The 27,754-nt window shown below is 41.7% G+C and overlaps 1 protein-coding gene across 1 annotated transcript in view; it reads right to left on the bottom strand.

Annotated features, from left to right (window-relative positions):
• The window catches only part of LOC134623882 (polyamine-transporting ATPase 13A2-like), a 34,424-nt gene extending 7,013 nt beyond the window's left edge, over positions 1–27,411 (bottom strand). The window contains exons 1-22 of the mRNA XM_065470223.1: positions 26,725–27,411; positions 16,387–16,554; positions 15,488–15,546; positions 15,320–15,386; positions 15,154–15,233; positions 14,968–15,045; positions 14,813–14,882; positions 14,380–14,514; positions 14,194–14,260; positions 10,861–10,992; positions 9,451–9,612; positions 8,750–8,860; positions 8,619–8,665; positions 7,167–7,355; positions 6,854–7,060; positions 6,534–6,644; positions 6,268–6,415; positions 4,499–4,610; positions 3,480–3,604; positions 3,136–3,326; positions 378–458; positions 74–153 (exon numbers count right to left, since the gene is read on the bottom strand). Of these exons, the coding sequence (XP_065326295.1) occupies positions 74–153; positions 378–458; positions 3,136–3,326; positions 3,480–3,604; positions 4,499–4,610; positions 6,268–6,415; positions 6,534–6,644; positions 6,854–7,060; positions 7,167–7,355; positions 8,619–8,665; positions 8,750–8,860; positions 9,451–9,612; positions 10,861–10,992; positions 14,194–14,260; positions 14,380–14,514; positions 14,813–14,882; positions 14,968–15,045; positions 15,154–15,233; positions 15,320–15,386; positions 15,488–15,546; positions 16,387–16,554; positions 26,725–27,411 (3,107 nt within the window). The remainder of the gene's footprint in view (positions 1–73; positions 154–377; positions 459–3,135; positions 3,327–3,479; positions 3,605–4,498; positions 4,611–6,267; positions 6,416–6,533; positions 6,645–6,853; positions 7,061–7,166; positions 7,356–8,618; positions 8,666–8,749; positions 8,861–9,450; positions 9,613–10,860; positions 10,993–14,193; positions 14,261–14,379; positions 14,515–14,812; positions 14,883–14,967; positions 15,046–15,153; positions 15,234–15,319; positions 15,387–15,487; positions 15,547–16,386; positions 16,555–26,724) is intronic.
• Between the last annotated feature and the right edge of the window lie 343 nt (positions 27,412–27,754).

Genomic DNA, 27,754 nt, shown 5'->3' with positions numbered 1-27,754 from the left:
TGCTGTTTTAGTTCTTCACCCTTTTTAATCATCTTTCATGTTTAGTATCTGAAATTAAAAATAAAAAACTCACCCCAGGTTCTGTAGCTCCTTTACTAGCTGGGTTTTCTGCTCAGAGACCATTTGTGCAAATATTGTGGCACGCATCAAAACCTGTAGTGACAGCAGGTAAGTTATCAAATCATTGGTAAGGTTCACTGACAGATTATTGTAAAAAAGAATCAACAGCTTGTGCACAGCAGGGATCCAGTTTTGTATTTTTACAAAATTTTATTCAATTCAAGCAAAGCGTTTTTTCACCTGGTGTGGACTTGCATTCATTCCTCCAGTTTTCCAACATCACATTATTCTCACAGAGAATACAGAGTTCACTTTACCTTCGGGAGATAATGAGGGAAGTGGTCATGGAGGGCAGCAAAAGACTTGCCATTAATAGCCAAGTGATAGTCAAAAGGACCCTGATGCAGACAAGAGAGGAGAAGGGAAACATCAGCAACAGTAATCACACTCTATCCTGACATTTAAAAATTCAGCTCATGCTGAATTCATCTCCGAGCTTCGTCTCCGTGATGGGGCTCTGACTGGGCCTCGGGGGCTTCGGTTGTGGGCGGGTGGGTGCACCGGGGCTCAGCCCTGGCGCAGGGGGCCTCTGGTGCATCAGCCTAACTGGGGGGCTCTTCAACTGGCAGGGAGGTTGTTCCATCCTTGCAGTCCACTCTGCAGGTGGGGGAGAGACACAGGAAAGGTGGAGAACAAACCTAGCCTGGGTGTCTGTTGTCTTGTGTAGTCTGGAGATGATTGAATGTTGGGGTGGGTATAGTTTCCTCTGCGGTGGGGTGGGGTGGGCTTCCCCAGGTCCTGTGGGGCTCAGCGGTGCTGCTGCCATAGGCCCCGGTCTGGATGGGCCGGGGCTCCCTTGCCTTGGTGGGTACCAGAGGACGGGGGTGCCTACTGGGGTCAGCGGGGGAGCTGGCCCTAAGGAGGGGCATCCTGCCCCTCCCTTCTTTTCCTCCCCATCCCCGGCTGCCTCCCTCTTCCCGCTCCACCACACCCACCCACACAGGTAGGGCCTTGGGGTGCGGGTGTGTCACCAGGGTGCAGGGGAGGCATTCCCCCCCCCCTCTGTCCCCTTCTGGCCACCTGTGCCTCAATTTTATTTCACAACTTAGACATCCACATTATTCACACTCTCATAACACACACACATATATAGGGCCTTGAGGGTGACCACGTTAACGGCGTCCAGAGGACGGTCTGCGTATTCAACCCTACCTCTGGCGCCGGTGCCCACCTCTCAATTTTAAATCCATGTAGACATTGAGGGTTCTCGGGAGGGGCTGTGCTAACACCTGCTGCTCTGGCAGCAGCACCATGCCCTCCCTTGTTTTAAATGCACTTTAGAACAACACGCAGCAACACTTCACATGAGCGGGAGGAGGGAGGTATGGGGTCTTCACACACCCCCGTTCTCTACTAGCCATCGGGGCGGGGGGCTGGGAGGATGTGTTGGCTATCCGATTGGCCTCCCTGCTGCTGCGGAGCCTGGGGCGGTCTGCTTGCCTCCACCCCGGGGGAAAGGGTCACATCTCTTGGGTCTGGGTGCCGTTTCCCCCTCTGGGGGCGAGGGTACCTAGACCCGGGGCATAGAGTATGTTTTGGGAGTATGATTGTGTGTACATGTCTATGTATGTCTATCCCTACGTTGGGTGAGTGCTGAGTGTTTGTATATGTGTGCATGAGGGTGGGAATGCATGTTTGTGTCTATGTGTGCCTGTTTGTCTGTGTCCATATGTCAGGTCGGGTCTTAGACTCCACCTCCCTGGGTACTCCCAGGCCCTCCAAGTGTGGAGGCCTATCTCCCCTCACCACACTCCCTGCTGGTAACTGATGCCCTCAGGGGTTGGTGCATTGGTGGTTCTTGGTGTCCGGGGCTGGGCGCTCAGGTATGCACCAGCTCACTCCCGGTGGCTACTTGGCGGGGCCTGGTGCCTGCCGCTCAGTCAGGCCTCTTCCGGGGCAAAGGGGGCCCTCGGGCCTCCGGCCTCGGGGCCTGCAACTCGGTTCACTCTGGCACAGCTGGCTGCCGGCAGAGCCAGTAGCCACGGCTTCTGCTCCGTGGCTACTGGGTGACCCCCTCGTCTGGGGATGTCCTCAGCCCTTCCCAGGAAGGTGGCACGGATGCCCCTCCGGTGGTACTCCTTGGGCTCTCGCACTCTGGGGCCTCTGGATGTCTGGAGCCTGGATCTCCTCCATGCCTGCTTCATGCCCTGGAGGACGGGGCTATGGCCCTCCACACCCTCTAGCAGACCGTTACATGGGGAAACCTTTTGTATACAAGCGCGTTGATCCACACAGGTGTGCACACGGGTGTTCACTGTTCGTAGACATAAACTACACCTTTCTTAGCTGCTACTTCAAAGCACATTGTGCGCTGTCTGTCCTGCGTGCTGCACAACAACTTTCAATATTTAGTATTTACTGCTGTTCACACTTAGCTAGATTAACGTGATGGTGATGTGTTTAGTATGTGGCTTTGTTTTGGGTTTTTTGCTTGTTTTCTCTTCTTTTTCTCTCAACAGGTGATCCAGGAGATTTTTTTTTTCTCTTTGTCTTTGTAAGTGCCCTTTCTCACTGTCCCTTTTCCCTTCTGTTTTTCTTTTCCTTCTTCTCTTTCTTTCTCCCTTTCCTATCCCTCAATCATGTCTGTCCCATCTGTAACAACTGAAAATAAAATAAATAATAACAACAAAGTTTGATCAAATGGACCAATACGGCAATGCCATGATGATCCATTTGGCAAAATAAATCCATTTGGTATCCTTGTTGGTCTTCAGATAACAATTCTGATGGCTAAAGAACCAAATGGGACAGACAAAAAAAAAAAAAAAAAAAAATTCAGCTCATGGTTGTATGGACAGTATGGCAATCCATGTCACTGTGAAAGTCAGTTTAGTTCACTATAAAACACTCCAATCACCCAGTGATGCATTAAATAATCAGTTGCTTTCATGTTTATAGACACACAGAAGTCCCGGGATGATATCCGTGATGGTGTATGTGTCCATGCTTGGACGTTTTTAACCTCAGAACAGAGACCACCTGTCGTACAATCAAGACTGAAAACCAGACTGCTGCAGCAACAAGAATCTGAGTAATAACCTCTGCTGGACGCTGGTCAGGATTGGCTCCTTGGTCTTCCAATCTGAATGTCAGGGTGGGGTCAGCCTGGTCAGTGTGGGGAGCCGCTGTGACAAATATCACATTTTCATCCGATCTTACCATCTTACAGCTTTTTGCGACATTAACAGCTGTCATAAGGTTGTCTCCTGTGTGAACGAGGACAAAACAGACAGAGCTTCATAATCACCCACTGAAATATCTAATTATGATGTTCATGTCAAAGACCGAAGATCAGAGAAGCTGTGTTTGTGTCTGAAACTTCATGCCTTACACCAAGAGACGTTCACAAAATTCCTCACCAGTGACCATCACGCTGCGGATGTTTACGTTTCTCAGGACGTCAATGACTCCTGCACTCTCAGGCTTTAATAGGTTCTTCATCATCAGGAAACCAAGGAAATGCATTTCCTTTTCTACTTCCTCTCTGTGGACACAGAGCCAGAGATGTTGCAGCTTACTTAAGATAGATAGATAGCCTTTACTTGTCGGTTGCAATTGCCCACAACTGAGATGACAGACCTTGCTGACTGTACATACAATACACAAACATCACACTGGGGAGACAGGTCAGGCTAGGTAGCAAAAAGGAGAAACAGTGAAATGTGTAACACAGGAGGGCAATCCAGGAGAAAAACAAAGAAATTCTGCTGATACTGCTCACCAAGGGGGAGTCAGTATGAGGGAGCCGCATGAGAGATGTTATATAATGTTTTAGGACGAACAGAATGCATCAATTGTATAGCTGTTTTTAGTGTCCATTCCTGGTCTCCTGTTGTATCACACGTTTAAGAGCCATGAGCTCTTCCCACAGTTTCGATCATAGCAGCCTGCTTTGTAGGGTTTTAAACAGCAGTCACTGCTTTCTTCAATTTCTGATTAGCCAGGGCCAAGCTAGCTTCGATCAGCAAGAACCCCGTTATCATCGTTCCGAATAGCTAGATGACTTCAATGTCCTCAATAGACAGTCCCGCTAGGCACACGACGTGCCACTTCTGCAACCCGTCAATCGTGTATCCAGCAGGGAACATCCCTCCACGGCTCTCCCAAATCCAGGCTTCTCGTCAAAAATAGAGTGTCAATTGCATTAAGGGACCAGCTGATCAAATCCATAGTTCTTCTTTAGATTTTAGAGAACAAGAAAAAGAATGAAAGGCTCTATCAGGGTTAGAGTCAGATAAGACCAGACAAGGACATAGACGCTGGCAGGGGAGATAAGGAAAGGAGAGGGTGAAGGATGTGTCCACCTCCACCGAGAACCGAAGAAGAAAAGCAAAAGAAAGAGAAAATTAACTTATTCACATCAATGAACTGTTCTCACCTTTCAATGGTGTTCAAGTCAGAGTTCACATCTACTCGTTTATAGGCGAGTGCAAGCACACGGAGGCCTTCACTGGTGTATTCACGCAGCTTACTAGAGAATTGTGCAGGCACTGTCAGTGGATGTAGAAGACATGAATATAAATTTAAGCAAAATTAAAAAATCCAAGTCATTGCAAATGCCAAACTACAGCTACACATTTGAAACATGAAGGAATTACCTAAATATATGTATAAAAACTCATCTGAGTGAATTTCTACTTTAAAGCTTTAGTAACAAATGCAGGGCTGTGCAAAAGTTGTGAGCCACCTCTAATTTTTTGATAATTTGCAGGAAAATTTACAATATTTGCAGTGATTTACTGAATAATTCACAAATACATGGAACTACAGTATGTAAGGTTAAAATGAATATTTGGTTTAAGCATCTTATTTCTGAAGATGGAACTCTCTGAGGAACCCCTTTGTAATTTTTTTTTTTTTAACGTAGCTTCAGGAATAGCTCCTCTGGCTTCTTAAAGGACATTCAAAGCTCTTCTTTGGACATTTCTGTGTTTTGGTGCATGACACAGCCTCCACTGTGAATCACAGATGACTCACACTGTTGGGCGTCTCTTTGCCTTCTCGACCAACTGTGATGTGGCTCAATTTCTCCATCATAACTGTTCCTCTAATCTTAAATCCAGTTTTGTGTCATTTTCCTACCTCAACCTTTCCTTCTGTTTCCCTTCATTAAGTATGTCTTCCTGACAGTCATCCTTCATTGAGATCATTTCTGAGGAGGCTTTAGCGAACAGCAAATGATCAGCAGAAGGTCCAGATAATCTCTGAGGTCCTGTGTCAGGGCTGCTGGATTGTTTCCTCTTTTTTCGAGGACCTGACTTTCAGATACTCTTCAGCGGCTATAATATTTTTAGACCTCACACTTCTTTTGTCCAATTTCTTCAGATTTTTAAGAACACACTGCTTAGCATGCTGACATATGCCAAGGTTTCAGCTAACAGCTCTTTGGAAATCACTTTGTTGGTGGAAACATGCTATTTAATTTAAAGTGCATTGTCTTTGTTAGGAGCCTTTTATTAATTTATGTATGATGGGTTTATGATGGGTCAGACGCTTACCAAACTGAAACAGTCATCTGATAATGGTCACATTAAAAACCTTCAGAAAGTTGGAAAACTATTGGTGAAGAGTGTCTTGATGCATGCTCAGTCATCCAGGTAATAGATCCCAAAAGGTTGATTCTGTTCATCTGGACGTAGCGTTTTCAGTGAGAGAAACGTTTCATCACTCATCCAAGTGACATCACTCATCCCTTCAGTCTCAGCTGACTGCAGGTTTCTCCACAGGCCAGTGGACACATCATCCTCAATGATTAGAATGCACACCTTGTGGACAGGAGGGGAACACTGGTTTGAGAGGGGAACACAAGATTGCCCCGCAATGTCTTTGTCACTGATCATTGATCAGTGATTGTTGATCAATGGTCATAACAATTTGCATATTAATGATCATGATACTGACCCTACTGTCTGAGTCAGTTAGTGTCAGTCATTGTGAAAATGTTCTTTTCATAAAGTAGGGAAACCTGCAGTCAGCTGAGACTAAAGAAGTCACATGGATGAGTGAAGAAATGTTTCCCCCACTGCAAATGCTACGTCCAGATGAACAGAATCAACCTTTTGGGATATTGGTGAAGAGCAATTTAAAAATTCTATGAAAGTCTGGATCAGGACTTTGCACATTATTATATAGAATTTGTGACCAAACCTGTTTCAGGCTGACAGAGGCTTATCACCATCTCTGGTGATCCTTTCATGAAAGCGAGAGCTGAGTCCCATCCATGTGCCACAGTCACTACACTCATCCTCTGCAGGCCAGAGGAAAAGGGAAACCTTTGCACAAGTGCAACTGCAGACTGAGAGCAACATGAAAGAGAACAATAAATGCATAACTCCAGAAAGCAGACTTAAACAGAGATTACTCATTTTCCAAAAACGTGAACTCATTATATGAATAATGATAGCAAGACTCACTATTTCTCGATTTTGGAGAGACCGAGTCGGAGGTTTCATCAATGCCAAAACCTTGTGCCTTCCAAATGTTGCAGGCACCACATTCCCATCTCCCTCAGGCTCATGGAGAGTCTAGAGAGTTACAAAAATATACTGATAAAAACTAACCTAACCTAACCTAACCAAGCACCTTGGAGGAATTGTTGCTGTGATTTGGCGCTATATACACAACTGAACTGAATTTAATAGCCTCTAAAAACCACATCAAAAGTAATGAAATGACACACATGCAAAATGAAATCCCTTGAAATTAGTTAATTAAAATATCTATTCATTCATACCCAACCAGTGGACTCAACCATTTTGAGCTCCAAAGGGTCTCCTTGGGGCTGACCTTCTAGCAGGGTAAGAGTGTGACAGCAGGCCAGGCTGAACAGGAGAGGCTTTGGAAGGAGGAGGCTGGGGTCATGGACAAGCTCAGAGAAACCACCAGGTCCTCCCTCAATCACTCCCTCCACATTCATACCCCCCTCTGTCAGAGTTCCTGTCTGGGAAAACAAATGTCTTCTTATTAAAAGAAATACTTACATATAAATAAAGTGTAACTCATCTCCACATGCACACTGAGCTTCTGGTAGCATATTTCCTCCTGACCTTGTCAAAGCAGAAGAGAGAGACCTTCCCACAGACGTTGATGCGTGGTGGAGTGATGCAGTATATACCCTGTTTCTTCAACCTTTTCTGGGCATAGATAGCGCCAGCAGTCATGGCAAGAGGCAGGGCAGGTGGCACTGCAATGGTCACAATATCCAAGCTCCTAACAATCAGCTCCTGCCAGGTTGCCTGACACATCAAACCACAGATTACTCATGGGTTTAGGTAAATATTAATGAATTTCAGTTTTATTTATATGGTACCAAATCACAACAAAAGTGGTCTCAAGGTGCTTTATATTGTAAGGTAAAGATCCTAAAAAAATAATACAAAAAACAAAAACAAAAACAGAGAAAACTCCAAAAATCATACAACCCCGTATAAGCAGTCAGCAACTTTGGGAAGGAAAACCCCCCTTTTAAAAAGACAAAAACCACCCCAGGAAGGACCCAGCTCAGAGAGGGGTGGCCATCTGTTGTGACCGGTTGGGGTGAGACCATAAGAAGACCAATTATAACCTTTTTTGAAGCTGTTTCTGTGCTTTGATGAGCTCTGAATCCTGACTGAAACTCTTCATATAAACCACTCATCTGCAGATGGTCTGTTTGGTGTTTTACAAATACTCTCTACATAGATAATATAAAGGTTGGAGGAATGTGGTATGCGTTACACCAGGGAGTCGTGAATACATGGATACACATGACAGACAGGGGTGGCATGGAATGAACATGAGGGGAACATGGGAACAGAAGATGGAAACAAGACACAAGGACACGCACACAAAGACACATAAACACAACACAGAGAGGTGCACAAGCACAAGAGGGGCCTAAAGGATAAGAAGCTAAAAACATACAATAAACTCAAGACTGCTAAATTAACCTAAACCATAACATAATACAAAAATAGACAAAAAACACAAGAAACCCAAAATGCTGGGTCAAATGACCCAGAACCATGATATTTACAGCAAAAAAACATCTGAAATGAATTCCCCACTTCTCTGTATTTCATTATTGTAAAGACAAAATGTCTGAGAAATCAGATAAGAACTCGGAGTAAAATTGGTGGATGATAGATAAAAGCAAACAAAAGTGTTTTCTGAATTTTCCAGATGGGTAGACAGGGCTAAGAGTCACGCTTAAAAGTGAATTATAACTCTGTCTAGGACTTTTTTCTGAGTTTTCTCTGTATTATTTTAGGATCTTTACCTTGCAATCAAAATTACATTGAGGGACCTACCAGTATGATTTGGCACTATATAAATTAAATAGAATTGAACTGAACTGAATTAAAATCTGTGGTTGTGGTTAATACAATAATCAGTCAACCAATCTTGGAGCAGACATAGTCTTTGTGGGGATGGGGTTTTGAGCGGATGACAGAGGCAAGATAGGTGAGAAGATATAACAGGACATAAAATACACTGTCTAAATTAAAACCGGCACTTACATTCTGTTCGTAGAGGGCCACAAAAATGTAAATAGAGCCACAGAGAGCTGCAGAAAGATGATGTTGGAGATGTTGGAGCAACTTTTAATGGTTTAAAGTTTCAAAATCTGTCAAGTTGCCTCTTTTCTTACCAACAATGCCCAGCAGGAGTAGAAATCTGCCAGCATCTTTGTAAAAGCGGAAGTTGATTGTCTGAGGGTGCAGAATGGAGCTGACTAGGTGACCTTTGGCTGTAAAAAACCCTGTGGAAGAATATTGGCGAACATACAGAAACTGTAGGGTGGCTTAAGCAGTTCCTTTAAAGACATTTTGTTATTTTAACAATCAGTTTCTCAGACTTGGATTATCTAAGTGTTAAACTGAAAGAACAATTCCATCTTAACTTATGTGTTTTGACTGTCGTAGGAAGCCACACAGACACAAGCAGAATAACAAATGTCATCTTCATGAGGCGACAGCACTAACTACTGAACCTCCAGGTAACATTAGGTTTTTAATCACAACTTAAAAACATATCTTTCCTTTTATAAGTAGAAACTTGAGATTTCTTTTATTAAATGTTATGCATAATTATTAGGATATGTGTAAGAACACAGTAAGAACAGGAGTAAAACTGTGGGATGACCCAGTCCTCTGATGTTAGGACAGATGTTTTATTCTTAGTTATTCTGCAAACACTAATCTTTAATGATGATGTCAACACAGTCAACCACACACTAGATTTTTAAAAAAAGGTAACAGAAAGGTTTTGACATGACTTGAGTAAGGGTACCTTGACCACTGAGTAATATCTGTGTTTAGAGGCACTGAGCTCATCAGTTACTCTCCTTACCAGTGTTTGTGACAACAGCAACAGCACCATCATCTCCCGACCTGCTGCCTTTGGCCTGAATGATCTTAGTACCAGAGAACAGGGTGTGTCTGTGCTCTGTGTCTGACCTGTACTGCCTGTCACCAGCCTGCAGTGGAGTTTTCAGCTCTGGGACACTTTCACCTGGACAGAGATAACAAAAATAACTTCTATTAAAAAATTCTTCACAGGAAAATTTAAAATTAACTGGAAGAGGTTAGCATACTGACAGGCCTGGAAACTAACCCAATAGGGTGTTTTGTTTTTTGATTTCTTTCAAATTTTACCAATTTTATCAGCTTATGTACTTAGGGTCACTCCATCTCAGAACATGGTATATCATGTTTAGGTGGAAACTAGCGAGCTAACTTCCTGCTAACTTCAAACTCCGATAAATTTAATAAATTCTGTTTTCATGGAGGCCTGGATGTTAAACTTCATTTGTTACACCTGGTAAAGCAGCAACGCTGATGATTTTAAATAAAGATGAAAGACAGTTTTTAACTCTCACTGATTACACAGTGATCGTTTGACTTTGGGACCTGAAGGGGACGGAGTTTTAGACCCAGATTACTCTGCGAGGCTCCTGACTATGCTAGCCATAATCCATCAAGTGGAGCAGCTTCGTAGCTTACCTGTCATTTGTTTTCAAAGGACTGCTGAAAACCCCTCTTACTATAGTTACAAATATTTGCATGTATGTTGGAATGACCGTAGGTTTGATTATGTGTCTGTTTATGTGTGTAATTTATGTGTTGTATGTTTGAACATGTATACTTATCTTTAATGTGTGGCTTTTATTCAAACGGTGAAGCACTTTGTAACTCTGTGTTTTGAAAAGCACTCTACAAATTAAGTCATTATTATTATTATTGTTATTATTCTCTTGCATCAAATCACCTGTATTTAGTTCATTTATGTCTCGTTGTTTTCCCTGTTATCTCACTGTTTTATTTTGAAAGTTAGTGTTTCTGTGCTTTGCTTTTAGTTTTGGTTCCCTTGTCTTGTCCTCTGTGATTTAGTTCAGTTCTGTCTCATTCTCCCCAGCTGTCTCCAATTCCCCGATTACCCTTCTGTGTGTACATATAAATGTTGTCCTGCCATTCAGTAGCTTATACTTTTGCAGTGTTCCTTTTGATTGGTGGGCTTCCAACACTAAACTAAACGACACTAAACTCATTTTCAGTTTAACTCTGTCTGTCTTACTTGAGTAGTTTTTTTCAGACTACTTTTTACTCTCACTCCCTACATTTTTCAGCAAATATCTGTGCTTTCTACTCCTTACATTTTCAGACTGACTTGCTTTCGCTTTAACCCATTTGCAGTGAGTTATTATTTTGTTAGGGCAGCATTAAACTTTTTCTGGTTTTCCTTTTGAGGTGTGCTATGTACCTGTAAGCATGCTCTCATCAACGAGGCACTCCCCAGCCAGCAGCACAGCATCACATGGAAGCAGCAGACCTTTCTGTGGGATGATGAGACAGTCGCCGGGGACCAGGTCTATCGAACTCACACATTCCTTTGCTGGGAAAACATAGAACTCAGAATAACTATATATAAATACATTCATGGATTTAATACAGAAAAAACAAACAGATAAAGGTAGCCTGGCTTTGTTGGCCAAGTAGAGGAAAACTTGCAGTGGGGCAGTTTCCATCCAAGGACGAAGGGACTGGGATGAAAATTAGTACTTCGAAGTCTGAGACCATGGATTGGGGATGAGTTGCTGATCCATGTGGAAGAGCTCAAGTATCTCAGGGTCTTACTTATGACTGAGGGCAGTGGGAGACAGAATGACTGATTGGTGAAGCATCTGGACTGACGTGGACACCGTAACAGTATATTTTATACTTATGCATTTCTTGGTAATGCATAAGGTGGTGAAAGCCATTTGGACTGAATTTATCTCCATAGTGAAATAATCTAAATTGTCCTATAAGAAAGCTGAAGACGAAGCTGGTATGTTATATTTCAGACACTTTGAGAAGTCTTCACAAATCTGGCACCAAAACCTCTGGACTGGTGGACAGAACATTTTGGTCTAAGCTGATTGATAGATCCTCCTCCCATTTTGCAATATGAAGGGATAATGATTCACCTTTTTTGGAGAGTGTCCTGTATATTTTCGATAGTAATTTGGGAGTTTTGAGACTAACGGTGCACACACACCGAACGCGAAAGAGGCGGCCAGAGCGTCAGGTTCACATGTAAAGTCAATGGAAAGAGCGCGATGACACGCGACTGCGCATCCGGCGAAAATGCGGAAGCAGATTTGCGTCGCGAAAACGCCAAAAACCGTGAAACGTGCGTCAGTGTACCGCGTGGGGCGCGTGTGACTCGCGAAGAAAACCACGCGTGTCAGATTGTGTGTTGCATTTTGTGCACACGCTCGAGTTGGAAAATCTGAACTCCGGCGTCAAATCGCGGCGTGACAACCAATCAGGAGCCTGGTGACGTGACTGTAACTAGGTCAAAGGGGCAGATCCAGCCAAAGCCCTTCATTCGTCACTCAGTATGGAGGAAAAGTTCATCAGTGCCGTGGCTAATCATCCAGAGCTAAATGATGCTAGTTGCTACTTCTACCGAGACAGGAATAAAACGGACCTAGCTTGGAGGCACATTAGTGAGGAGATCGGGCAACCTGGTAAGTTCATTCATTCTGCTTTTTAATTTCCAGACTGACCCGATGAAACCGTGCAAAAGCTAGCAAGCCCGCCTACTGTCCCGATATTTTCCCACTGATGTACAAATACCTTTCCGCTAACAAGATAATGTGTTTATTCAGAGGACATCTGCAGCACAACACATCTGGCACAACTTCCTCCCACATTTCCGGTCCACGCGCGTGGAAAGATGCAATTTTGAGGCGCAGTGGATTTTCCCTGGACACGCGTTGAGGTGCGAATGTGCACGCGTCACATTAGGGGCGTTTGGGGCGTTTTTGCTCGCCTCTATCGCGTTCGGTGTGAACGCACCGTAAGAAATTGTAGCACAATAGGTGGTGTTTATAATTCGACTTGATTAGGCTTAAATTTCTTTTATCCTATCCTATCCTATCCCATCTCTCAAACATAATAAAGTTTGTTCCAAAAATATGTTCCAAGTATTTAATACCTTCCTCTGGGAAGTTAATCAGACTATTGTTCTCCACTATGTCAGGGTTGTTCCAAATGCATGTGTATTTGCATGGGATTAGTGAGGACTCATTTTTAGAAACTCACATGATGCTGTCAGAGAGGAGCTGATATTGATGCTTTCAAAGTATATATGTCATTTGATGTTTGAGCTAATGAATGGTAGGTCCGAAATCTCTGTATTATTGCCTAGTGCCTATTATAGGTCTAGCCAGGGCTCATAGAAGAAGCTATGTTTTAACCATCCTGAGATGAATTCAAGCTAGTTGGCAAACAAGTAGTGTTGATAGTAAGATAGAAATTTCTTCGACAATACACAATGTATTGATGACATATTTTAAAAATGTCATATTTTTATCAATACCAATATCACTTTTGTACCACTGGGTTATATATGTATAGGATAGCTGCATGGCAGTGGAAAATTCCACTGAGTAGGATGGTGTTAAAAATATGCCCGTATTTGGGTATGACTGCATTTCGCAGGAAACAGTTGTGGATGTTTCAAGGATGAGCTGAAGGTATTGTCCACCACTAACATGATATGGCAATATGGTAATGGTAACGGTAATGTGTAAGGGCTGTGGAATTTTCTTTGTCTCTGCTTTGTATTAAAGTGAGGGCACACCGCTCCTGTTTAGAAAGACCGCAGCCCTGCTCTGAAAGACTGTGCTCTCTCTCCATGCCTCAGCATGAATAAAACTCACTTCCAGGATGTTGATTAACTGTCTGCATTTTATTTAACAAAATTCCACGACAATTTTGACGCTGAGCAGGGTGCCTGGAGTGAGCTTCACTAGGCGATGGGTCCGTGGTAGGAGATCACCCCGGGGACGAAGGCCCCAGTCCGAATGTGCCGTACACGTTTAAGGTAGTACAGAAAGCTTTTGTTGGACTTGGACAGAAATATGGTCACATTGGATGTAGGTGCTGTGAACCAAATAATTTTAGTAACTGACTCTTAGTGATGGACTGAAACTGATCAAATTATTACACAGTTCTAGTTACATGCTGTCATGAATAATTAATTAACATAATAATTAATAGTCCGCTTGTTTATTTTCCACATAAACCTTTCACGATAAAGTTGAAGATCCTGTTTTTTTAAAATAAACTGAAATGATGACAAAGTACATACAAACATACATACAAACACATACAAATTACAAACATCATGAGAATGTTTATGCATGAGAAGCAAAAAAAAGCCATCAGGTGCTCAAAATAAAGTTTAGACTCAAAGGTTTGAACAGGCTTTTACCCGCAGCAAGCCATGTAGTAAATACTCACAAAGAAAATGGCAGCCGTTACTACATATATCTAAAAATGTATAGTGTTGTGCATCGGTGAAAACACTTGACTCCAGGTACACGATGTCCAGCTGAAAACACTTCATGCAAGTTGAGCTGCCCGAGAACCAAAGAATTTACAGAAAATGTAAAATTTTTGCAATATATTTTGTTATCGGGATGAAAATTGTCTTATCTTGGATTATGAGATCTTGGTCATATCGCACAGCCCTACCCCCCTGTCTGTATCATCAGTAGCTGCATATAGTAGTGATGGATGTATAAATGCACTTAAAACTCACCTCCTGAGTTTCTGCGGATCGTGACGTCTGTGACCAACCTGGCCATGTTATGCAAAGTGATAGATTGCTTTGAAATAATGTAAAAAGAAAAAAGAAAAAAAAGAAGTGTAATTAATTATTAACATTCATTTTCAAAGCCAAAACAAATAAACTGTAATTTAATAATGCGTCACATGACATGCTCACTCTGCGGGTCTCATAAAGTGAGTAAACAATGGAGCCGACAGAGAGTACAAGGACCACTGTGGCATAATAATAATAGTTATCACTTATCCAAAGGATAATGCCAAACAGCTGGAACACATAGAACGGGTTGAGGATCTACGAAAACAGAAAAAGATAGAAATAGTTTAAGTGGTCATTTAATGTGACATTTCTATATTTCTGCACACCAGAGACCCACGCTGCACTTCTACGTTTCCACTGCTGTGTTCAATGAAGCTTTGTTAAATTCTCAGTCTTATTGTCCCTTGAGTCTGCTTTTTGGTTCAGCTCCAACATACTGGCCTTTCGGCCCTTGACATTAATACTTCAAATATTTAGAAGCACTGTGATTTAAAAAATACATGTACATATTAATAGTAATATAAATATAATAATAATGTGATTATAATCCCACCTCCTCAAACAACAACCTCATCCAAGGCTTTACTGGTACATTGATGAGGTTGGCTCCATATATGCTTCTCCTGAAAAAGTCATATAAGGACTTACAGTCATCCTGCTGGACTAAAAACAATCTGAACATTTCTCCATTCATATATCCTCTCCTACCTTGAGCTCTGCTCCTGAGGACTCAGTCCGCTTTGGAACTCATACAGTTTACTGCAGGTCCAGTCTTCATGAAGAGAACTAAGACCGAAGATAGGAGATTGTAGTAATATGTTAGTGGGCTCTGAGGTATTTTCTTCTTTTGAATTTAACAGTTAAATCTCACAGTTTTTTTTCTTTTTCCAGTACCTAACACAACAGAAAGCACCCTTCCTGTCCACCCAGATGTATCGCAGCTCTTCAAACAGGTAGTACCGCAGCAGCGTTTTCTGTAAACAAGTAAAGCTCACTTTTTCCACATGCTTGACAGAAATCACTCAGCAGAAAATAATTTACTAAAGACAGCTCACATTACCTCCCCTGTGTACAGATGAACAGTATCTCTGCAGTCTGGCTCCTCTAACTCTCCCAGCAGCTCCAAACTATAAGGAATCAGCAAAGTTAGCTATACCAGACACATAGTTTTACTTCAGTGTTCTTCTAAATATGTAAGAGCTGAGAGGTTAGAGGTGACAGAGCTGACCTGCCCTCCTCGACCTCCTCAGTGAGGACCGCCACCACAAACTGCTGTCCAGAAGAGTCCTTGGGGAAAAATTTATATTTTTAAAACATAAATTATTCTGATAAAGGTTTTGTGTTCTTGGAAAATACAAAAGAATGTTGTTGTTGTTGTTGTTTTAAACATACAGCTCATTTTACACTGTGGTCAAGAAGGAAACCTAAAAGCAATTGTCAAGGTTTAAAATTGCCTGTGCAAATTTACTCCATATATTCCAATTTTCCATGTCAGAACATGTTCACGTATGATGTGGGATCAAAACAATCATAAAAAACAAAGCAAGTGGCAGAACTATAACGGAGAGGAGATTTATTGAGAGCTTTAAATGAAAGAAATTTAAAATCCTGCTCCTCACATACAAAGTCTTAAAAAATCAGGCCCCAGCTTATCTTAATGACCTTATAGTACCATTTCACGCCATTACAGCACTTCGCTCCCAAACTTGTGGTTCCTAGAGCAGGATCGGACAGATAGCCGCCCCTCCCTGAACCTGGCTCTGCTGAAGGTTTCTTCCTGGTAAAAGGCAGTTTTTCCTTCCCAGTGTCATAAAGTGCTTGTTCATAGAAGGTTATATGATTGTTGGGGTTTTAATTGTATTATTGTAGGGTCTTCACCTTACAATAAAAACTGTCTCGAGTCAATTTTTTTTATTTGGTTCTATATAAAACAAAACTGAATTGAATGGATTGATCTGATTTCATGTTAAATAAATGTGAAAGTAACAAAGCATAGACGGTAAACCTTCTTTTGCATGTTAGCACATGGAGGAATAATGTGGAACAAAATTTTAAGCAGGTAAATTGAAATTAGTAAAAAAAAAAAAAAAAGAATCCAGTGTCTGTGATAATTCCAGGTGTCCTCACTTTTAATATTAGAACATCTGCCAAAGCTGGAGGGCAGGGACTGCAGCGGACAAGGACAGCAAACCGTGGCAACCAGTAAAATAAAATCCACAGGAGACCCAGGGAGAGCACGAAACCCAGACGACACAACCACACTCGCCAACTCACCCACTTATAACCCTGTAAATCCTGTTGGGACAGAGAGAGAAACATTGGATTACATCAGTTCACAAAAGGTAATTTACATGAATCCTGTTGACCTGTCAGGACCAGAGTGCACAATTAAAAGCTACTATTAAAGCCGTATGGCTTTGCAAAGTGTAGCAGTTCTAGAAGAGAATTATTTTTCACATGAAGCTCGTCTTTCCTTTTTTATCTTTTGCTGTCAGTTTTACTGATGTATTTTTTCTCATTTATCACTCCGTGAATTACTTTGTTGTGGTGCAGGGGTTTGAATGTCCTTGTAATATCAGGAACTATGCTGTCAAATTGGTCTTGAGCAAAGGGCTGGGTTAGGTGCAAATCACAGGACCTTAAAAAACAAAACAAAACAGTGGGCCCTGATATCTTAACTTGGAATTACTTGGTACTCTGTTATAAAGGGTCCAAAGGTAATTGGACAAATGACTCAAAAGGTATTTTTTTAATGGGCAGGTGTGGGCAATTCCTTCATTATGTCATTATCAGTGAAGCAGATAAAAGGCCTGGAGTTGATTTGAGGTATGGTGCTTTCATTGAAATATTTTAACAACATGCAGTCAAAGGAGCTCTCCATGCAGGTGAAATAAGCCATCATTAAGCTGCAAAAACAGAAAAGACCCATCAAAGAAATTGCTACAATATTAGGAGTGGCAAAATCTACAGTTTGGTACATCCTCAGAAATAAAGAAAGCACTGGTGAACTCAGCAACACATTAAACACCTGGACTTCCAGGGAAGACAACAGTGGTGGATGATCGCAGAATCATTTCCATGGTGAAGATAAACCCCATTACAACTACCAACCAAGTGAGAAACACTCTCAATGAGGTATGAGTATCAATATCCAAGTTTATCGTAAAGACAACAGTGACTGAAAGAGGGTTCACTGCAAGGTGCAAGCCACACATAAGCTTCAAGAATAAAAAGGCTAGAATGGATTTTCTCAACAAAGAAAAAAGGAAGACAGCGCAATTTGGGAAAAACATTCTAATTATCCAAAACATATCACATCATCTGTAAATCACAGTGCAGGCAGTCTGATGGCATGGCTGCCAGTGGCACTGGGACTCTAGTATTTATTGATGATGTGACACAGGACAGAAGCTGCCACATGAATTGTGAGGCATTCTGAGACACACTGTCTGCTCAAACCCAGTTAGGTTTCATCATACAGATGGACAACTCCAGACAGAAAGGCCCCCCAAAAAAGCAATGACTTAAATGCTCCTCCAGTAAAGGCCTGGCAGAGCATTTAAAAAGGCGAAACTCAGTATCTGGTGACATCCATGAATTCAAGACTTCAAGCCGTCATTGCTAGCAAACTGTTTTGAATAAAGTATTAGAAATGAACATTTTATTTTCAGTTATTTAATTTGTCCAATTAATTTTGAGCCCCTGAAATAAAGGGATTGTTTTAACAAAAATGCTTTAGTTTACATTTTTATGCATCTTTCTGTCCAACCCACATAATTAAAGTTGGAAGTCTGCACTGCTTTATGTACATTTCATGGTACACATGTACCTGACCAAAACTATAATAGTTGTCTCTATTCAAATATTTATCGGCCGAACAGTATGAATTCCCTCAGTATAGATACAATTATACCAAATTATACCCAGTCCTGCACAAATTAAATGTTCTCATAATCTGAGACTGTGGATCTCTGAAGACACGATCACCAAAGTTAAGCCTAAAACATTTTATTAGTAATGACCACACAACCCCTGCAGTTTTTCTTACTCAACCTGTCATTTTAGTTTGATTCACTGGTGCTATATGTGTCAGAAAAGCTCAGGGTGCCGTACCCAGTGTTGCAACTTACCAGTGGTGAGAGTCCACCCTGCGATTTCTATCATGGTCTACACAGCAGGGTATGAAGACCAGCTCTGCTTCTGCTGTAATATTTGACCTGAGTAACAAACACACTTTAAAGTCAACAGAAAACACTACCACTACCATGCTCCTCCACAGTAGTAATAAGATGGCACTACTTCAAAATGGCGGCCAACCAAACCGGTTTGACAACCTGTTTGACCGGTTCCGTGCGTGTGCGCATGCGCGTTCAGGTGTGCTACCAGTTATGCATGTTTATGTGTGGAAAACACCCCCTCTGGGCAGTAACGACTCCTCCTAGTGGGATGGCCTAGGTTGTATAGGTATAAAAAGGAATCCTTACACATTCTTAGAGCATCAACACCACCACGACCTAAGGACCTTAGGTCTGTGGAACAGATTATAAAAGAATTTAATTTTAAACATCAGCAGCACCAAGCCACTGGAGACATTAAAATGCAATACAACGCAGTTAGTAACCATGCCTATGTTATGGGGCCTAGGGGGGCGATTCTCACATTTAGAGGGAGACTGGCAAAAAATCCTAGGATTCAAAACAGGAGACCCATTTGTACTTCATTATAAAAACACATATGCCCCGCACCCCGCAGACATATACGGTGGAAAATATAACATCTTTATTTATGCAGATATCATTGATTACCAGCTAGTGGGCTATTGAGGGCTATAAATATTACAGACGATGACCGCCGCCTGCCTATTCTACAATTTGACAGCCCACACTACACACCTGTGTCAAAGACCTTAATCAACGACATAGAAGTTGATTTGAAAGACGACCAAAATCAACACATACCCTTTTTATACGGCAAGGTGTTTGTCAAGCTACACTTCCGACCGATAACCCAGTATTTTTTTTTTTTTAAAAAGGATGGCCGTCTACAACACAGATGAATCAAAATATGTAAAATACTACTTATCACAGGCTGGTGGAGAGCTCGGAGGGTATATTGGGACCAGCACGCAATATGGGTCAGGGCTTGGGGGGTTGTTCAGCTTGTTTAGATTTGCAGTACCGCTGTTTAAAAAAGGAGTCAGCATAGTCAAACCCCACCTAAAAACAGCCGCATCGGGCATAGTGTCTGATGTCATATCCAACATAACCAGACCCTCAACCACTAAACAGGACGGTAACGGCTTGTATGTGTATACGCCCAAGCCATCTAAGACCCCACCCACAGGGCAACCGCTGTCTAAAAAGTGTAAAACCACAAAACCTAGCAGGAGAGCCACCAAACGGACACAGCCACGCAGAGTGAAAAGACCCAGAACCAGTCGTTCAAAAACTGCAGCGTTTGACATATTTTAAATGGCACTGTTACACAGTCATTCTGGAGAATGTGTAAAAACAGAGCTGGACCTGTTTACTGTTCCCTACACACAGACTAGCATTGAGAAAAGTACATTTATCGAAATCCCCCCTGTATCTGCAATCACTGATGGAGGGCCGATCGAGTTTTACATCTCATCGTCCGGTGAAGATTACCTCTACACTCTACACTCTACACTCGTGTGAGAATCACAAACGCTGATGGCTCAAACCTGGCTAGGGACGCTAATGTAGTATTTATTAATTATCCTGGATGCACCTTGTTTTCCCAAGTCGATGTTAATTTGGGAGACAGGCTCATTAGTCAATCATCCAACACATATCCATACAGAGGTGTGATAGAGTGTCTTATCAATTATAATAAGGACACTTTAGACACACAGTTCAGCACTGGGTTATTCTGTAAGGATATGTCTGTGAAGGTTCTCAGTCATCCAGGTCATCGTAGTCAAAGGAGTAATGAATGAAACGTCTATAGAAGGAGAGAACCAGGGGCTGGTGACCAGAGGTGGCTACACAGCAAATAGCAGTATTGTTGAATTGATTGCACCAGTACATGCAGACCTGTTTTTTCAAGAAAAACTGTTACTTAATGGAATCGACCTGTCGGTGAAATTTGTGCGCTCTAAAGATGAATTTGCTCTCATGACAGCGGATGCCAATGCATACAGAGTTAAAATTGTCTCAGCCAGTCTCTTTGTCAAGAAAGTTAGTGTATCACCGAGCGTCAGACTTGCACACAGCAGGGCATTGCACCATGCAAACGCAAAATATGCTATAGACAGAGTATCTTTAAAGACTTTCTCCATACCGGCTGGGGCACGAATATCAACAAATGACAATTTATTTATGGGCAGGATACCTAAATTTGTCATCATTGCATTCATAGACAACGAAGCATACACTGGCTCCTACCAGCGTAATCCATTTCATTTTGAAAACTGCAATATAGAATTTATGTCTTTATATGCCGATAGTCAGGCTTATCCTGCTAACCCATTCCAGCCAAATTTCCAGAGAAAACACTATACCAGAGAATTTTACCAGCTGATACAAACCACAGGAAGACATTTAAAGCAGCGGTCCCCAACCCCCGGGCCTCGGACCGGTACCGGTCCGTGAGTCGTTTGGTACTGGGCCGTGAGAGTTGAGGCTCAGGTGTGAAATGTATGGTTTTCAGGGTTTTTATCGGTTTTCAGTGTTATTTTGTTATCGTTTTTAACGTTAACTCGGTTTTCCTGGGTCTTTTCACGTGTGTTATGAATAAATCTTCTTTTTTTCGGTACCGGTACTAGTTTTATTTTGTTGTATTAATCCGTGACACCTTAAAGGCCGGTCCGTGACAATATTGTCGGGCATAAACCGGTCCGTGGCGCAAAAAAGGTTGGGGACCGCTGATTTAAAGGACAGACCCTCTGCTATAACACGTGACGACTTTGGTAACGGCTACACTTTATTCTGTTTCAATCTGGAAGCTGACGAAGGACATTCAGGGAATGTGTCGTTAATTAAAACTGGGAACGTGAGATTGGAAACCCATTTCAGAAATCCACTACCCCGTACAGTGAACCTCTTGTGCTATTCTGTATTTGATTCAGTCATTGAAATATCTAACATGAGACAGGTGCTCTTGGACTACTATTGAGACAAAAACGGTCATGAACACTATAGAACTATCAGCCGTGATCGACAGCGTTATCAATAAAAACACACATTTCCTAGGTGTGTTACCCTATGATCACCTAACCACAGGGCGGCTTCAAAGACTCCCTGCTATGGCTATTGTAAACACCCACCCTTCTACAATGCCCAGGGAACACTGGCTTGCTGTTTATATTTCGAGAGACAGACGCGGTTATTTTTTTGATAGTTTTGGACACTCGTTAGACAGTTTTCCCCCAGCGATAAAGATGTTTCTTCTAAAAAACTGCTCCACTATTTTATATTCAGGAAAACAAGTGCAGAACGACTTCTCCATCACATGCGGACAACATTGTGTATTTTTTTATATCATATACAAAAAGGTGTATCTTATGCAGGTCTGCTTAACATGTATGGGTCTGATTTAATTTGTAATGATGCTATGGTGTGTCGATTTGTCAACAACATACAACCTGTTGCTGTATGCAGTGATTATGTGTGTGTGCAATGCGGATACTGACATGTAAGTAAGTAAGTAAGTAAAACTTTATTTATATAGCACCTTTCAAGATAAAAATCACAAAGTGCTTCACAGAAGCTAAAACCTAAAAATAAAAATCAACCAAAAGCAAGTTTAAAAAGATGAGTTTTTAGCTGTTTTTTAAAAGCGACCACTGAGTCCACAGATCTCAGGCTCAAAGGGAGAGAGTTCCACAATCTGGGGGCCATAGTTACAAAAGCTTTGTCGCCTTTTGTTTTCAGCCTCGTGTGCTGGACAGCCAGCAAGCCCTGGTCACATGACCTCAGGGACCTGCTGGGAATGTATGGATGTAAAAGTTCACTTATATATGTTGGTGCTTGTCCATGCAGAGCCCTGAAAGTCAAGGTCAAAACCTTAAACTGGATTCTGAATTTAACGGGGAGCCAGTGCAGCTGAATCAGCAGGGGTGTGACATGGGAGTACTTGGAGGACTTGGTCAGAAGCTTTGCAGCAGCGTTCTGAACAACTTGCAGATGCTCCAAAGAGGCTTTACATAAACAAGTAAACAAAGAATTACAATAGTCCAGACGAGATGAAACAAATGCATGAATGACAATTTCTAATTCGGAGCGCGATACAATGGGACTCAGCTTAGCAATGTTTCTCAAGTGATAAAAACAGGAGCGAACCAGAGATTTTACATGGGCATCCAAAGTCAGAGCTGAGTCAATACTAACACCAAGGCTCCTAATAGACGGTTTTGCAAATGTAGCAAGTGGACCCAAGTTTTCCATAACACTAGGTACAAAATTTTTAGGAGCACAAACAAGAACTTCAGTCTTCTCCTCATTTAGTTGAAGAAAGTTTCCAGCCATCCAACATCTAATGGAGTCTATGCACTTATGCAAAATCTGTAGCTTGGAAACATCATGGGGCTTAAAGGAGATATATAACTGAATATCATCTGCATAGCAGTGATACGAAATGTCCTTAAAAGTGCTCAATAAGTGTTGAAGAGGAAGTAAATACAGTAAGAACAATAAAGGCCCCAGAACTGAACCTTGTGGCACACCATAGGCAAGAAAAGTAGAAGAGGAACTGTACTTAGAGGTAGCCACAGAAAAGGATCGTTCATGCAAATAGGATTCAAACCAGTCCAAAGCAGCCCCTGATATACCCACCCAGTGTCTCAGCCTATCTAGCAGAATATAATGGTCCACAGTATCAAAGGCGGAGGTCAGGTCCAACAACAACAGAACGGAGCATTCTCCTGCATCACATCTCATCAAAATGTCGTTGGAGACTCTAAGAAGTGCAGTTTCAGTAGAGTGAGCTCTACGAAAGCCAGATTGGAATTTATCCAGAATGCTGTATTCATCTAGGACAGCTATAAGCTGCTTAGCCACCACCTTTTCTAAAATCTTAGCAATGAACGGTAATTTTGAAATCGGTCTGTAGCTACTGAGAAGAGAAGCATCAAGCTTGGGTTTTTTTAACAGTGGGTGAATAACAGCATTCTTACAATAAACAGGGACCTGACCAGAAACCAATGAGGTATTGATAATTGTGAGCACACAGGGACCAATAGACTGAAAGACATTTTTAAACAAAGATCCAGGTAAAATATCAAGAGAGCAGGAGGATGCTTTCATTGAATTAACTAACTTGACCAGCTCAGGTAAGGACACAGGTAAAAATCTTTCTAAAATTACAGGCCTAGCTTGAGTTGGAGCAGACAAGAGAGACACAGAAGGAGAGATATTGTTCCTCACGTTACTGACTTTTTCAACGAAGAAAGAAAGAAATTTTTCACAATCTTCATTTGATGAAATTGGGACAGCAGGTGGAGCAGGAGCAACAATATCACTAATGGTGTCGAATAGTACCTTGGGGTTACCTCTGCTCTTAGACACTAAGTCTGAGAAATAGGCAGCCCTCGCATCTCGAACTGAAGTGTTAAAAGAGACTAAAAGGTCCTTTAAATGAAGGAGATGGACATGCAAACGTGTTTTCCTCCATAAACGCTCAACCTTACGGCAGCAACGCTTTAAGAAGCGAATGCTGTCATTTATCCAGGGAGACGACTTTGAAACCGGAGCTAGTCTAGTTTTGACAGGACAAACATTGTCTAAAATAGAAAGACAATGATTATTCAAAAGATCTGTTAAAAAATGAACATCTTTATAAGGAGATAAAACTAAATTAAAAGCATCGGAAAATTTAACAGCAGTAGAGGAAGTTAAGATGCGAGAGCTAACCACATGTTGAATAGGAGAGAGGGACAAATGAAAAGACAGATTAAAAAGAATACAATGATGATCCGAAATAAAAATGTCCTCAGTACAAATAAAATCAATGTTTAAACCTAAAGTAAAAACAAGGTCCAGTGTGTGTCCTTTGGTGTGTGTGGGACCAGACACATGCTGAGTAAAATGAAAAGAATCCATGATGCTAAGGAAACCTCTGGCAAAGAGGTCAGAGTCATCATCAACGTGTATATTGTACTAATGAGAATAATAAAAACAATATGAGAGCATGATTTATCGAGTCAATGGTATTTATTATCAAATCTCGTGTATATATATATATATATTATAGATTCACAACATACTTTGTTTAAACAGAAATAAAAGAAAGCAAACATTAACCAGTAATAAAAGACATAAAATATTTAACAGTAATAAAAGAAAATAAAACTAAACAATTTAGCAACAATAAGTGAAAAAGAAATTACAGTAGAAAAACACCAAACAGCAAATATTTTTAGCAGAAAAACAATTTCAGCTGTGATAAGAAAAAAGCCTGAATTCAAAAATCCAACCACTCTACAGGACCCCCCTTTAATTTGTTTTTTTTATTCTTTATTTTTTTTTAGTGTAATATGTCGCAGCGGTCCGCCAGGGGTGTTCTTTTTTGGTGTGTGTTTTAAAAAAACAGGGTCTTCAGGCAGTGTGTGATCGGTTTTATACATGGCGACAGTCTTACGTATGCCTGTGTCAGATATGGCTGATAACGGTATGTTTAAATCTGAGACAGCTTTTAAAAACTCTGTCCAGCCGATAGGTTTCAAACCCTCAGAAGGTGTATGTGTGGTTGTGACGGCTTTAATCAGATCATAAAAGTGTGAACCCGGGATGGTGTGTTTATCAACAACAATTTCGCCTTTGTCATTGTAAGAAATCAGGTCTGGCGAACGGCTCACCGCTGATAGAATAAGTTCTGCATTCCTCCTACTCCTTTTAGGTATGTGTGTTAAAATATTCTCCGCAACAAGATCCCTCACCCCTGCATCACCATGAACAGCCGATGTGTCCGCCGACTGGGGTTGCACGTCCCTGTTAAATTGTTCCGGTAGTGATAAAGACAATACGTTCTTTTCACGGGCACCTTGTCTCACAAGCGTAAGGTATCTTTGGAGAATATCGCTGTACTTTTTAGCTTTCTCATGCACATCTATGTCAGAATCTTGTAACACTTAAAACGTCTCATTGTCCAACTCATTCTGAGCCTGTTGTCTGATGCTGCCTGTGTGCTGTTGCTGCTGCTGCTGCTGTTTTATTAAGTCCAACTGGTGTTGGGGTACCAAAAACATCTTTTGCACATGTTCCATTTTCACCTGTTTGCTATCAGACTGGTTATGAAAGGGATCGCAGCCCCTAATAACGGTAGTAAAAACCCTCCAGATTGGTTGATTGTCTTTCTCTTTTTCAAAGTTTTGATCTTTTTGTCAGCAATCAGTCTGATTATTGTTTTTTTCTTTTTTATCTGTTTGTACTGCTGATTGGTCAGTGGAATGTTACCATGCAATACGTTAAAGGCTATCACACACAACGCATTGATGAAATCTAAGTTTGAATTACTAATACTAACTCTTCGCAGAGTAGGGGGAGCCTTGTATATCATCTCCAACAGTGACAGATTCCTCCGCATGCGTGATGACATCCTTTCACCTCTTTGCTGATTTTTGTTTTGGAATGTAAACAACCGGACGGTCTGATAGTAAAATGAGTCTTAAATGGTCCGGTGTCTTAGCTTTATAGTCTATTAAAAGATACCCGTATGTTGTAGATGTGGCATCATTAAACGATTCTATAAAATATTTAGTATTACCAGGAAACATTTGCCTACCTAAAAGCATAACCTGATATTTATCTCTCGGATTTTAAACAAGGAAAAGGTTCAAGGAAATGGTTCTACTGGATTTTCCTTGAATAAACAAATTCTGAACTAGATATATACAACTCAAATTCCTATGATGCACATACTTTGTGAACACATTTTGTACTTATAAATTGTTAGCGGCATCATTCATTACATCGTCTATAATTAACAAATTGTTCTTGTCTGTAGGCAGAAGGTTGTCATCAGCAAGAGATTCGGGTATACCGTTAACAAAGTTTATGTCTCTTATCTTAAGAAGCTGGTCACATAGTGGCTGCCAGCATGAGTATATATACACAATATTATCAATGCTGCATGATATAATCGTGGAAGAGTTTTCAATGACGCTTTTAACAAAAAAAGTCTTGCCACAGTTACTGGGACCGCTGACCACCATGCTGAATGGGTGCTGCAACCGGGCGTCAAACCCATGTTCTAATTTAAAATCCATAAGGTAGGGTTGTAAAGTCTGGGAGCACACGGCGTTTATTGTAAACAATAACTTTTTTCACAATGGTTTCATTCTTCAAATGAAGCTTCTTTTTATCACGTCTGATGCTATCAGACACGGCAACTAGGTGTGCGTCTGATGTCTGATTGGCCACAAACTTGTGGACTAAACCTTTCAAGGAGTCGTGGGTGACAACTTTCGAGTTTAATGCATTCAGTGTTACGAACAGCTTTATTTACACAAATCTTGGATGGGTCTAGCATTATACCCTCCTTCTCATAATACTCATCTATGTACTTCTGCTGTTCCTCAGGTGTTTTCACGTGTTCTGGATACCCCAAGGCCTCCTGTTTTAGTTTTAGAAAGGCTTTCACATAGTCTTTAAACAATGTGTTGGTCTTATTGGGGAAATGCCACACCTCATCAATAGAAAGAACCCTGTATCCCTTCTCAACAGCTTTTTCAAGCTCAAATGAGACCCAAGTGCCTTTCAACACCCGCTTACTGTCACTGTGCCTGCATGCAGTGTGCTGGTTCTGGTCTTCAGCACACATGCTGCAGAGTGGAAACATCAGTTTGCCGTGGCACCTGTAGGGTAGGACAAGGTGAAAAAGACCCTTAGGTGGGAGCACTGTGCATTTAAGAAAGCCGAAATAATTTTCTAGCTTGTCGAAGTTGGTGTAAATGACTTGAGGGTGTCCTACAGTATAGTCTTTTTTAGACTGCACTGTGGGATAGAGACTGGTGAAGTCGTAGTAGAATATTTTTTCATCACAAGCAGTCTTGTGGTACAGCTTTAGAGCATTTGTGCGACCGCCAAAAAGGGCGTCTCGGGGATTCAGGCGTTCTGGCTTTCTGTATGTGTGCATGAAAGCCACAACTGCGGGGTCTGTCTGCTTCAAGGCAGCCCATTCACATTCCCACATCACTATTACGCTCAAACTGTGTTGTGATCTCAGTGCATCCACTTTGTCACAAAACATGCGATGCAGCAGTCCATAGGATGCTTTGCTGACAGGATTAACTTCACTCTCGGGGTAGCATTTAACTCAGCCGTGGTGAAAACATCCTGCAAATTCATAAGCTGTATTACTTGTGGGGTCAAAACCGTCCACAAAATACGGTCCAACACTCTGTTCGCCTCCTCTGAGAGCATGTTTTACCACTGTGTTGGTGGTGTGGGACACATATTGAAGCCATTTGATAGAGACGTTAGAAAACGTCTTATTCTGCTCAACGTATGCCCCGTCATACGTGAGAGCTAGCGTG

Source organism: Pelmatolapia mariae, linkage group LG3_W (genome assembly GCF_036321145.2).
Source record: "Pelmatolapia mariae isolate MD_Pm_ZW linkage group LG3_W, Pm_UMD_F_2, whole genome shotgun sequence".
Classification (NCBI taxonomy): Eukaryota; Metazoa; Chordata; class Actinopteri; order Cichliformes; family Cichlidae; genus Pelmatolapia; species Pelmatolapia mariae.
This window is presented reverse-complemented; position numbering and strand designations above follow the sequence as displayed.